The following is a 13,528-nucleotide window of genomic DNA, read 5'->3' as shown; positions in this document are numbered from 1 at the left end:
GAAATGGAGACTGTTCCTGCAGATCATTATCTTCTGAACAATGCCTCCACGTCGGCGTTTCTCGCAGATTCAGAGCTCAGTCGATCGTTCAATCAGTCTCGTATCTACCACTACTGGAAAACAGCCAATTAGCGATGGAAATATCCGTCGCTAATGGCCCATATTCCGTCGCTAACACAGGTTAGCGACGGAACTGCGACGGACAGAGTCCGTCGCAACTGGAATGGTCGCAAAACAATTTTGCGACCATTTTCCAATTCCGTGGCAAAAGACCATTTTCCAATTTTGCGGTTTCTTCATTCAAGTATCCGCTGCTGATGCTTCCTTACACCCTCCCTTTATTGCCGACTATTTTTTTTCAATTTTCTCAAATATCTGATTCGACATGAGACAGTTAGTAAATATTATATGTGCATAAACTGATACACATAATTGAGAAACTTCAGTAATATTACCTTTCAAATGGATACATCCAGCGATACTGAACTGGACCTGCCATCATAGCTTCATACGGTAGATGTACGGGAAGATGTTCCATGGAGTCAAAAAAAGTTGGGCGAAAAAATACGCTCCAGCTTGCACAATATCTTTGGGATTTCTAGCCTCATACGATCAAGATCCTTCTCTGTTAGAGACGTGGAGGTTAACTCACGAAATAAGATACTCAGCTCTGTTAAAGGCTCCCACACTTCCTTCGGTAATAGCTCACGGAACGCGATTGGCAGGAGTCTTTGCATAAAAATGTGGCAGTCGTGACTTTTCATTCCATGCATTTTCAAACCGATTGTATCGACACATCTAGACAAGTTGGACGCGTAACCATTTGGAAACTTTATCAACTTAATCCACTCAAGTAAAGCCTTTTTTGCGTCCCTGTCCAAAGCATACATCGCCTTAGGTAATCTCCCAGTAACCGGATCTTTTGCTAACGCATGCCGATCACATATGTCATTCAACTCTTCTCTAGATTTTGCATGGTCTTTTGTTTTTCCGGGAACATTTAGTACAGTATTGAAAATGTTATCAAATACGTTTTTTTGAATGTGCATGACATCGAGATTGTGACGAATGAGATTCATTTTCCAATACGGCAAATCCCAGAAGATGCTTTTTTTATTCCAACCATAATTTGTCGACTTCGCCGCATTATTTATCTCAACCCCAATTTCATATGCCTTCATAAACCCCAAACGGTCCACCTCTGTCAATAATTCTTGTCCGGTTTTCGGCTGTCCGAATTCTTTATTTACGCTTTTTCCTTTTCGGAAATCAGTAGTATTACGACGGTACATGTGACCACGAGGCAAGAACTTTCTGTGACAATAAAACCACGACGGTACATGATGAATAATTCTGCCCGAAGGCCCCGAATGGTTGAAACCCATCAGTACACAGGCCTAGTCTGATATTTCGAACTTCTTCCGCAAACTCTGTATGCAATTCACTGAAATGTTTCCATTCCGGGGAGTCTGACGGGTGACACATCTTTCCATCAACCATTTCGTGTTCTGCGTGCCACATCATATACTTGGCGGTAGCTTTAGAAGCGTACAATCTCTACAGTCTCGGAGTTATAGGAAAATAAAACATTTTCCTATAAGGGACGTTAACTCGTCTTTTTACAGAATTTCCTTTAGGGGGCGGTTTCCACCGTTCATGATCGCATATTTTGCATCGCGTTAAATCCGCGTCTGACCCCCAATAAATCATGCAGTTGCGCAAACAGCAATCGATAACTTTGACCGGCAACCCAAGACCTCTAACCATCTTCTTTATTTCGGCAAAGTTCTTTGGCATCTTGTTCTCCTCTGGGAGAAGCTCTTGTATAAATTCGCTCACATCATCTACTAAAGCTACTGACCCACTATGACGACATTTGATGTCCAACATTTTAACAGCCGCAGACAACGGAGAGTGTTTGCTATTACCGGGGCATACAGGTTCTTCAGCCGCACGCATCATATCATAAAAATGTTTAGCTTCGTTATTCGGTTCCTCCTCCGTGAACACTACTTCTGGCCCGGCAGCATCGATAACCATTCTCTGAACAGAGCTGAAGTTGTCTCCCCCCTCATTTTCTATGTCAACGTCATACTCCGATAGCTGTGCAACGGGACGGGGATTTAAAACATTTCCCTCCCCATGAAAAACCCACACTTGATAATCTGCCACAAATCCTTTCTGCAGAATGTGTAGTTTCACCGTTTCAACGTCTCGATAACTCATATTTTTACATCTTTTCCTAGGACAAGGGCATTTAATCTGGAGCCCACTCATACACGCGAGATGGCATAAAGCGAAATTAACAAACTCCTGCACGCGCTCAGTAAAGCCTGGGTATAGCAACCCGCCCTGGAGCCGTCTATACATTCAACTTCAGTCTGTATCCATTTCTGTAGCACGGATAACTAGGAGGGGTTTTCGCTCGGAAATAGCAAAGTCAATGTAATTTACTGCTTTAAAGGTATGGACCTATCCCATTCGCAAAACTGGCGCCCCTTAACTCGGCCACGATATATGCCTAGCAACGAAGAAAATATTCGGCAGCCTTCCGGCGTCGTTCTCCTTCAGTGCGATATTTAGTATATGTGGTGTAACGCTAATTATATATTGCGCGAGGAATAAGCGTTACAGAACATATACTATACATCCACCCGGAGAACAAACGCTGGAAAACAACCGAATATTTTTCTACCGCTACTAGACATATATAATTTTCGTGGTCGAGTTACGGGAGGACCAACTTCGCGAACTGTACAAACTGTACAATCCCGTGTCGTTCAATCGCCTGAACACACGGGACGGGAACTCTACAGCTAGATTTACGATTTTATTCGGTGGGAATAAAATCGAGGTTTTTTTTTGGTTTAAACAGCTTATAAATTAACTGATTATAAAATAAAAAAAATTAAATTATAACAGTAAATAAAATCGAGGTTTTTTTTTGGTTTAAACAGCTTATAAATTAACTGATTATAAAATAAAAAAAATTAAATAATAACAGTACTTACTTGTTGCAGAGCAGAACCACAACAGATAAAAATGGTCGATAAGGAATGTCGGAGCGCTGCAACCAACTGACAGCGATCAAACCTATAACGCAATTAGTTTCACTATTTTGTTATTATATAATTAATAAAAACTTTAATTTTTTCTGAAAAAAATTGGGCAGCACTTCCCCTAAAAATGAGCATCACCCATTTTTCAGGGAAGTCCTGCAAGCAAATTACAATTCACAAACCACCGTACTACAATACACAAACCAACATACTACTAATATTCAATTTAATTATATAATTAAATTAAACTAATAACCTAATTATCAATATAACAATTTTTATTAGTTAATAATCTTAATTATAATAAACAGAATTATTTAAATTAAATAATTATATATAATATACGCATCAAAGTTTTTAACGTGAATATAGATTTAAATCTAACATTATACAATAGCCTAAATTATAACCTAAATCACCTAACATATAACCTAATTCAATTAATATTTTAAATAACTTAAATTACTAAATCTAATTTAATAAAAAAATTAAAAACATAAAATAATTAATAGCTAATTAACTAACCAAACCATAAACTAATTAAATTAAACCAATTCAAATATAATGTATATTAACCTAACCCTAAATTAAACAATTTAATATAATTTTTAAAAAATTAATCCTAATTTATAAAACAAATCTTAAACTAATAAAATTAAACTAATACAATTATAATTTAACTAACCTAACCCTAAATAAATTTAATATAACTTACAAAAACAAAAAATTAACATTAATTTAATTTTACTAACCTAATTTAACCTAATCAATATAAATAAAACTATATAATTAATCATTTAATTGAAAACAATTAATATAATTAACAATAAATTAAATTAAATTCAGAAAAATACTAACCTTTCAAGGGGCAGCGGAAATAGGTGACGGAGGATGAAAGGAGGCGGCAGCTGCAACGGTGCCGGCGGCGGGCAGATGAAAGGAGGCGGCAGTTTCCCTTTTTTTTTACAAATAATTAAAATCACTTATATAAATATAATAATTAACAAAACTGAAATAAAACACCACTTACCTTTCTCCGGTGATCGGCGGCAGCAAGAACGGACGTCAGACAAGGGAGCACGCGGCGGGAGGAAGACCGGAGATGAAAAGGATGAAGAAATGGAGCGGCGGGAGGAAGACAGGAGAAATGGAGCGGTGGGAAAAAGACCGAAGAACGGAGCGGTGGGAGGAAGACCGAAGAATGGAGCGGCGGGAGGAAACCGGAAAATCGAGCGCCGGAAATGAAGAAAAAAAATTTTAGGAACTGCTAAGTGAAACAGTTCTGTTTTTGAAGTAGGGTAAAAGGTTAGCGACGGATCGTAATATCCGTCGCTAACGCTTTACCAAAAGAAACGCACCGTTTCACTTAGACAACTTGGCGACGAATTGTTACATTCGTCGCTACTTTTAGCGACGAATGTAACAATTCGTCGCCAAGTTGACTAGTTAAACGGTGCGTTTCTTTATCAAAGGCAGTTAGCGACGGATTATTTTCATCCGTCGCTAATTTTACTGAAATGTGGCGCACTATTTTTCCCTCCAAAGCCCGCCATTTTTCGCGACGGTTTAGGGACGGAATATCCGACGCTAATTTGGCGGGCTTGCTCCCGCCTAAATTTTTGACGAATTAGCGACAGATCTGATGTTACATCCGTTGCTAATGTCCGTCGCCATTTCCATATTTTCTAGTAGTGTACTGAATAATGGAGATTCAGATATTCAGAGATCTAGAGATATGGAGAGTAATTAGGGCGATTGAGAGATTTTTGTGACATAGATTGAGAGGTTAGGGCGGCGGCAACATGATGATAGAGGTCTCGAGGGTAGAAATGGAGAAAAAGAGTTTTTCTTTTAGAGGAACTTTCATCAATTAAAATGTTTGATAAGGGCATAATAATTTTAGTTTCCCTCCTTTTTAATTTCGTTTCCCTCTTATTTTAGTTTATTTGTTTTCTAATTTGATTTGCCATGATTTTAACAAATCAAATTAGATTTTCCAAGAATTCATTTTATGATTTTTTATAAATAAATTGTAAATTTTATATATAATAAGTAATAAATTTTAAATAAAAAAAATTAAATTAAATAAAAAAATTTAGCAACTTATGATATTATTATTCTAACCAATCTTTTACTTTGTATTTTTTTAATTTTATTTATCTGTTTGATTTATTTTGTTAGAGAAACTATATTTGGAACAAATTATAAATTTACCACTTCCATCTATTTCTATAATTATTTTAATGTTTTTAATTACTACAGTTAATTTATTTAATTATAATATTTAGCGACAATCAAAATAATTCCCTTAAAATAACACTATATTGATTAATAAAAAAATTTGATTACAATTGATAAAAATGATTATTTCTTTATTATGTACATTTTCTATTATTTTTCTAATTGAAATGATGCGTGCTTGAAAAAAAAAACTAAAATGTGCCAAATTTTTTGCGAAATTAATTTTTGAGCAAAAAAACATAAAGAATCTAAAAAAAGTTAAAAAAATTGTTAATACGTGTGAGCGGAGCGGGTTTCAGATGGTCAGCTCGTTCGCACAGACTTATGGTCGATTGGTGATATGGACAGGATTTGATTAATGTGGAATCGCCATCTAGCCGTGCTAGGACTGCCTTTTGTTGACTGGATAATCTCACTCGTTTTTGGTGAGATTATCGTACGTCGAGGCAAAGACCAGGTTTATGTACACATCCCGATTTTCGTGTACTTTTATTAAATGCCTTTATTTTACTTTTTACCGGATATATCCAAATAACACATCGACAATCAAGTGGAGTTCACATGATATGAAAGTAAACACAGATGAAAGCCGGTAAACACGTTTGACACACATATGACTCGATATGGACTGGAAAGTAGCACTTATTCCTACTCATTCATATAAACCTGACGATTTCAAACAATTAGTCAAGTATGGGATGGTTTGATCATTTTGCATGCATAAAACACTATTAGATATCTAAGTCTTATTGATTTTATTAGCCATCTTTAAAGTCTATACATCCTCTAATTACGTTTTCATGTGATTGACCTAAGTCGTATAGGTGACGACTTTCAAAGCGTCCAATAGGAATTTTGGTTGATCTACCCCACGTGATTCCTTAAGGGATTAGGTTTGTTTTCAATTTTAATTTTAAAATTGAGGTTTTGCTGTGTTATAATTTCATCATTTTATCGCAAGTTTAACCCTTTCTTCGTTGTTGTCCCTCTTTTGTAAATAATTCAACGATATAACCTTTTAACAGCTCTTTTCTTAACTAGTAAGTTCAATTCCGAATTTCTCTGGTGTTTGGTGGGTAATTTTGCCGACCTTGGCTCAGCTAGCTAGCTTTTCTATTTATAGTAGTCAAGGAAATACTTAGGGTTAACTAGAGGTTCAATTGAGTTAAAATTACTTTTCTACATAGTGTTAGTCTTTTAGTTGAATCACAAGAAGTGTGAAGTGATATACTAGTTAGGATTAGGATAAGCTTTTAATATTTACTTTCTACTGTTTTTATTTACAAAATTCGTATTTACTTGTCACCTAGGGGTTAAATGTGTCTAAAAATGCTATTTGATGTCTGAAAGTATCTAAAATGACACCTAAGATTCTATGGGTTTGGTTATGGTGTCAATTTCAACGTGTCAAATCAAATTGCTTTTTTAAGTAGTGTTAGTAACCAAGTTGAAAATACAAAGTCGACCAGCAACGTTTTACGATAAATTAGACACTTTCAAATAAATGTAGGTACATGATATGATGATGGCAACAAACAACCAGCTATAGAAATTGGAAAACACTCACTAACACAAATTTGGGATGCACATAATAATATTTTCAAACTATTAAGAAATTTTAATCATTTTTAGGATGCACATAGTAAACAATATTTTTTAAAGAAAGTTCATCAAAACTCAAACCCCATGTATATGACATAAAGCGAGTACTAATGTAAGTTATTATATAGTCTCTTTATAAGTCTTAAATTTGAAATTTTCAATCTCGAACTTTCCAAACTATTTCCTTTTAATTGTTTAAAAAAATAATTAAAATGCTATTACTTCTTGTTATTTACATGGTTGCAAATAATATTTTGTCTTATTTAAATAATATATAATTTATATTTAATAATATTTTAAAATAATTAATGCTCAAAGATTTAATATGTAAATTAAATAAATTTTAATAATTTTCGATAATTGCAGTTATTAAACATATTTATTAAATTTAGCACTTAAAAAATTCAGCAATTATTATTTTAAACACTCAAAATTCAGTAATTAATTTCAATTTTATAAAACCCGATATAAGTTTGGCAAATTAAAATTAGAAAAAGAGGGACACGAAATTAAAAAAAAAAGAGGAAAACAAAATTAAAAAAAAAGAGGGAATTTGTTTTTACACGAAATTACAAACACTCATTTCTCAATCTCAAATTTCGAAAAGAAACCACCGCTATTGCATATATCAAACCCATCAAAGAAAAATATCAGACTATTTGGTGTTTGTTGTATATCAATTTCTAAAGAAACCCATAACCCAAAAAGTTTTAATCACTTTGAATCAAGAAAAAATTTCTTATCTTTGTTGAATTTCTTTCGTGAATTTTATTTCTTACACAATGTCAGGTTCCGGTGGAGTTTCGATCGTTCGTAGCCGCGGTGAGAATCGGTTTTATGTGTCGCCGGGTATGAGGCAAAAGCAGCAGCAGCAGAGGCTACTGATTTCGAAGAATTATACGCCGGAGATGGATAAAAGAGGAGACTCCGATCAATGCGGGTCTTCGTTATCATCTTCTTCTTTAGTGGTTTCAAATTGTTCTGTTTCTGGTTGGGTAGGGATTGAGAGTAATTATTCTTCAACTAATTTAGATCGGTTCTTAGAGTTTGCTACTCTTGTTGTCCCTGCTCAACATTTCCCTAAAGGTATTTACTACTTCAAGATTATAACTTTTATTTCTTTTTTTTATGGAACAATCATTCCTGCCATCACTTAAAAATCATTCCAAAAGAAAAAGCCTTGATCTTTTTATTTAGGGTTTTTAGAATTTTTTATTTTACCAGTAGGGGCCCTTAACCTAACATTGAACATGTAATGTAATGCTTTTTAATGCTGTTGATATGTAGAGTATTAAAATCGGTTTCTTTAGTTCATTTCTTTTTGTTTGAAGAAAATTAATGATGTCCTTATATATTTGTGGCCCTTATTATAACAAGGACATTATGCTTGCTATTCTTTTTTTAATTTGCTGCACATTTCAGAAGGCATTGAATAGGTTTCTATTTTTTTACCTTTTACTTTATCTTCTAATGGCATTAATAATGAGCCTTGAATCAGGTCATTAATTTTTGTTCTTATTTGTTTTTTTGCCCTTTTCTCATATGTTACTTCTGATTCTTGCAGGTTACCATCCCCGCTGCTCCTCTGATGCTGCTGCCGCTACATTCTTCCGCCGCCTCTAATAGCTATTGTCATCGCTTGTTGTCTTTCATTCAAGGTTAGTTTATTAAATTAGTTGTATGACTTTTAAGTAATTTATTAATTAGTGATTGCCTTTTGCTTTCTTAATTGCACGTATGTTCTTCTTGTATTGGGTATACATAAGACTATCAATTGCCGAATCATACGGTATCTTTGCCATTTCATCTCTTTTCTCAGATGTCTTTGTAGTGATATCCTTTGAAAGGTGAATTCCATGCCTAACGGGAATCAGTACTCTCTTAGAATTTTCCATATTGAACTTCTTCAATATCTTTTCTAAGTAGAGCCTTTGGGAGAGACCTATTATTCTCTTAGATCTATCTCTATAGAGTCTAATACCGAGAATGTAAGTTGCTTCTTCGAGATCTTTCATGGAGAAAGTTTTGGATAACCAAAACTTTACAGAGGTTAACATACCGACATCATTTACTATTAGTAAAATATCATCTACGTACTAGACTAGGAACGTGATTGCGCTCCCACTAACCTTCTTGTAAACACATGGTTCATCTTCGTTTTTGATAAACTCGTAACTCTTTATGGCTTCATCAAAACGACAATTCCAACTTCTTGAAGCTTGCTTCAATCCATATATGGATCGTTTAAGTTTACACACCTTGGAACCTTCTTCGGATTCAAAACCCTTAGGTTGTTCCATATAGATTTCCTCCTCAATATATCCATTAAGGAATGCGGTCTTGACATCCATTCGCCAAACCTCATAATCTAAATGTGCAGCTATGGCAAGAAGAATTCAGATGGACTTAAGCATGGCTACAGGCGAGAAAGTCTCTTCATAATCGACTCCTTGCCTTTGGTGAAGCCCTTTCGCAACAAGGCTAGCTTTAAAAGTCTCAACTTTTCCATCAGCACCAATTTTACGCCTGAAGATCCATTTGTTCCCTATTGGTATAATACCATCGGGTGGATCGACTAGCTCCCAAACTTGGTTACTGTACATGGAATCCATTTCGAATTTCATAGCTTCAAGCCATCTTGAAGAATCTATATCACATATAGCTTCCTCATAAGTAGAGGGATCAACAATTTGATTATTTTCTCCATGAATAAACAACTCTTGTATATCATGAAGAAAACCATATCTTTCTGGTTGATGAGATACTCTACTTGATCTTCGAGGTGTTTCTGTAGATTTTACTAATTCTTGTTCACTATGGGTTTGATCAATCTCCATATCATTTTATTGGTCTTTAGACGACTCCTCATCTAATTCTATATTTCTTCCTTTGCCCCCTTCTTGAATAAATTGTTTTTCAAGAAAGATTGCATCCCGATTAACAACAATTGTTTGTTCGGATGGAATATAGAAATAATATCCTAAACTGTCTTTAGGATAGCCAACGAATCTTCCCATGATTGATCTTGATTCCAACTTGTCGGTTATCAATTTTTTGACATATGCCGAACATCCCCAAATATTAATATGCTTATGACTTGGTTCCTTACCATACCATATCGCATAAGGTATTCTCGGAGCAAATTTAGTTGGTACTCGATTTAGAATATAATTTGCACTAAGAAGTGCATGACCCCATAATGAAATGGGTAAATCAGTATAGCTAGCTCATCATTGATCGTAGCATATCTAACAATGTACGATTCCTCCGTTCGGATACACCATTCAACTGTGGTGTTCCTGGAGGAGTCAGTTGGGAAATAATACCGCATTCTTTTAAGAATGTACCAAATCCCGTACTCAAGTATTCACCTCCTCGATCAGATCGAAGAATTTTAATACTTTTTCCAATTTGGTTTTCTACTTCATTTTTGAAGTCTTTAAATTTTTCAAAAGCTTCACTCTTGTTCTTCATAAGAACAACATACCCATACCGTGATAAATCATCGGTGAAGGTAATGAAGTATAAAAAAACCACCTCGTGCCATTTCTTTAAATGGACCACATACATCACTATGTATGATGTCCCACAAAGGGTGATCGGGTCATCTTGCCTTTAAGACATGACTCACAAGTTGAAATTGATGCGGAATCAAGATTACTCAAGATTCCCATCTTATCCAACTTGTTAAGTCTATCTTCCGCAATATGTCCTAATCGTAAGTGCCAAAGTTGTTTCGAGGTTTGATCACTGACGATATTAATTTCTAAAACATTATTTGTATTGCGAACAACTTCATTTAAGCAATAAAGACCATTTTGTACATAACCATAACCAACGATTTAATTATTATAGATAATTTTACAAACATCCTTTGTAAATAGGAAATCATATCCTAATCTGGTCATACAAGAAATGGACATGATATTTCTATAAGCATTTGGTAAGTACAAAACATTTTCCAAATACAAAACATGTTTATACAACAAAATAGAAGATGATCCTATAGCTTTAGCCGCAACGCTTGCTTTATTTCCAAGCTTCAAGATCATTTCGTCCTTGTCCAACTTCCTCTCATTTGCTAGATCCTGTAAGGATGAACAAATGTGAGAACTAGCTCTGGTATCTAATACCCAAGCTTTGGACGAGCTATCGTTATTGGAATTGAAATAATAAGAAATTGACACACCCTTACCGGGATTTTCATTCTTCTTGTTCTTGCCCTTGGATTCCAAATACTTGGGGAAATTTCGTTTCCAATGTCCCTCGCCTTCACAAAAGAAACACTTTCCTTTGTTCTCCGAGGTGCCCTTCTTTTTTGCAATGGCCTTTTGGGCCTTCAAAACATTCTTCTTAGTTTTCTTCTTCTTAGTCTTACTATAAGAAGCCACCACAAGAGAAACTTCCTTTCCCTTAACATTATTCTTTTCAGCAGTTATCAACATATTTGATAACTCAACAAGTGTACATTCTATCCGATTCATATAGTAATTCGTGATGAAATTACCATACGATTCCGGAAGGGATTGAAGGATCATATCCGTTTGGAGATTGAAGTCCATGATGAAGTCTAGACCCTCTAGCCGTTTGATACATCGAATAATCATGTTCACATGTTCTCCAACACCCTTTCCCTTGGAATGCTTCGCCCGAAATAATTGCTTAGATATCTCATATCTAGCAAAACGACTTGATTCACCATACAACTCTTGTAAGTGAAACAATATTTCGCGAGCTCCCGGATATTTCTCGTGTCGCATTTGCAACTCGTTATTCATAGATGCCAACATATAGCACTGGGCTTGTTCGTCATCTAACTTCCACTTGCGCAATGCCTCATGTTCCTCGGGAGGTGCCTCAATCGGCAATGGTCCCGAAACATTTGTCTCAAGAACATATGCTATGTGTTCACTTGCAAGAACTATTTTGAGATTTCTTAACCAATCAACAAAGTAAGGACCCACTAAGCGATTATTGTCGAGAATGCTACTTAACGGATTCGATTTCATCTTATCTTATGAACCTATAGATAGCAAAGATCTTAGTATTATTGTCTTGTATATTTAAACCATGATGATTTGGTCTTTATCAAAATGGTCTCCCACTATCTTTTTCGAATCCTACACTTCCAAAATAGGAAACGTATATCTTTGTTGGAAAAGATTTCAAGCGGGTGATTGAATTCTTATAATCATTGTTCTTTCCCTCAGGTACGCCTAATTGCCGTTATTGGGATCACAATGTACTATAAGTGAACAACACTTATTCATCATATCTCATATGAGGTTCAATCATTTCCAGCTCTTAATGTATTCACCCTCAGATACCCATTGTCGTTATTGGGTTTTAGCATTAATTAAGTTTAACCCATTGAATCAACTAAGATGTATCAATTTGATTAATACATGACTCAGGTACGCCTAATTGCCGTTATTGTCGTGTACTATATCGATACACCCGTAACATCTCATGTTTAACAATAAACTCAACAACAACTTCTTGACGATATCATCTCACCCCTATGTATCCATAGCCGACAAGATGATAATTCAAAGCGTGTTAGTTTATTGCTCCAATGGAGAGCCATTGATAAATCAATTTAATGATTAATCAATATAAACTTAATCTTTTAACTTTTAGGAAGATTTATTAGGGTTTTCAATTATTCCGATCTCACTAAACACACAACACATTTTAGCATGCATCTCATACATATTAAAGCTAAAATGAATCATGCAATCACACATGTATGGTCATGGACTTCCTAGGTCTCATTCTTTAGCCACAAAAGAATGAGCAAACTATTACTTGTTCCACATGTTTTGTTGATGACAATATAATGCACAAGCGAGTCACGCATTGTGTTCAATAATCACATTAGAAAAATTCCCAGGATAGATTGGAGGGTCACGAGCGGACCACTTAAGTACCAATCTCCTAGACAAAACTTAATCAAATGTAATTATTGTCACAATATTGTTTGCTCGTTTTTGCAAACAAGACCCAAGCCCTCGGAATTATAAATTACATGCCAATTAATAATTCCCAAGTCCATGATTATTAGTACATGCATTCAATCGTAAGGCTTTAATACTTGCTGATACGGTGGCTCTGATACCACTGTTGGTGCAGCTGGACGTGAGGGTCCGAATCGTATATTTCAATTCAAAATTGGAATTCCAACAATTCGGATCAAGAAATTGATCATATCAATAACAAATGGATCGTCGTATCATCTAGTAATTAAAGAACGCATCTAGAAACCGTAAGAAGAATACCTATGTCGATTCTCCAACGATTTTTGTAGTCCCGATAGTACGGCGACCTTAATCTCGTCCATACGAGAATGCGTCCGATTGAATCCTCGCCTTGAAGTAATCTGCAAGAGTTTCTCTTGCCGAGCAACCCTATGCTCAAACTCTCGCCTCGATTACGTCTTTGCCGGGATGTATGAAAAACTTTCTCCAAGCTTTTCTGTGATTGATGACTACTTGAACTCCTTCAAATATTCTCTCTTAAGTGTGGTGTGTGTAGAATGAGCAAAGGCAACCTCTATTTATAGGGTAGAACTTTGCTTAAGAATGCAACACCTCACATGCTAGGTGTCACACAACAAGCAAAGGTGT

At 35.3% G+C, this 13,528-nt stretch overlaps 1 protein-coding gene across 3 annotated transcripts in view; it reads left to right on the top strand.

The window, feature by feature from the left end:
* The first annotated feature begins 7,417 nt into the window (after positions 1 to 7,417).
* The window catches only part of LOC126686101 (uncharacterized), a 31,539-nt gene continuing 25,428 nt past the window's right edge, over positions 7,418 to 13,528 (top strand). For 2 of the 3 annotated variants that reach the window (XM_050380129.2, XM_050380130.2), the window contains exons 1-2: positions 7,418 to 7,988; positions 8,467 to 8,560. In XM_050380129.2, coding sequence (XP_050236086.1) covers positions 7,685 to 7,988; positions 8,467 to 8,525 — 363 coding nt within the window. In that variant the 5' untranslated portion in view covers positions 7,418 to 7,684 and the 3' untranslated portion in view covers positions 8,526 to 8,560. Of the gene's footprint in view, positions 7,989 to 8,466; positions 8,563 to 13,528 lie in introns of all 3 variants that reach the window. The other variant, XM_056106451.1, reaches the window with a different exon arrangement.

This window comes from Mercurialis annua, linkage group LG6 (genome assembly GCF_937616625.2).
Source record: "Mercurialis annua linkage group LG6, ddMerAnnu1.2, whole genome shotgun sequence".
NCBI lineage: Eukaryota > Viridiplantae > Streptophyta > Magnoliopsida > Malpighiales > Euphorbiaceae > Mercurialis > Mercurialis annua.
Note: the sequence above shows the minus strand (reverse complement) of the source record. Positions and strands in the feature narration are given on the sequence as shown.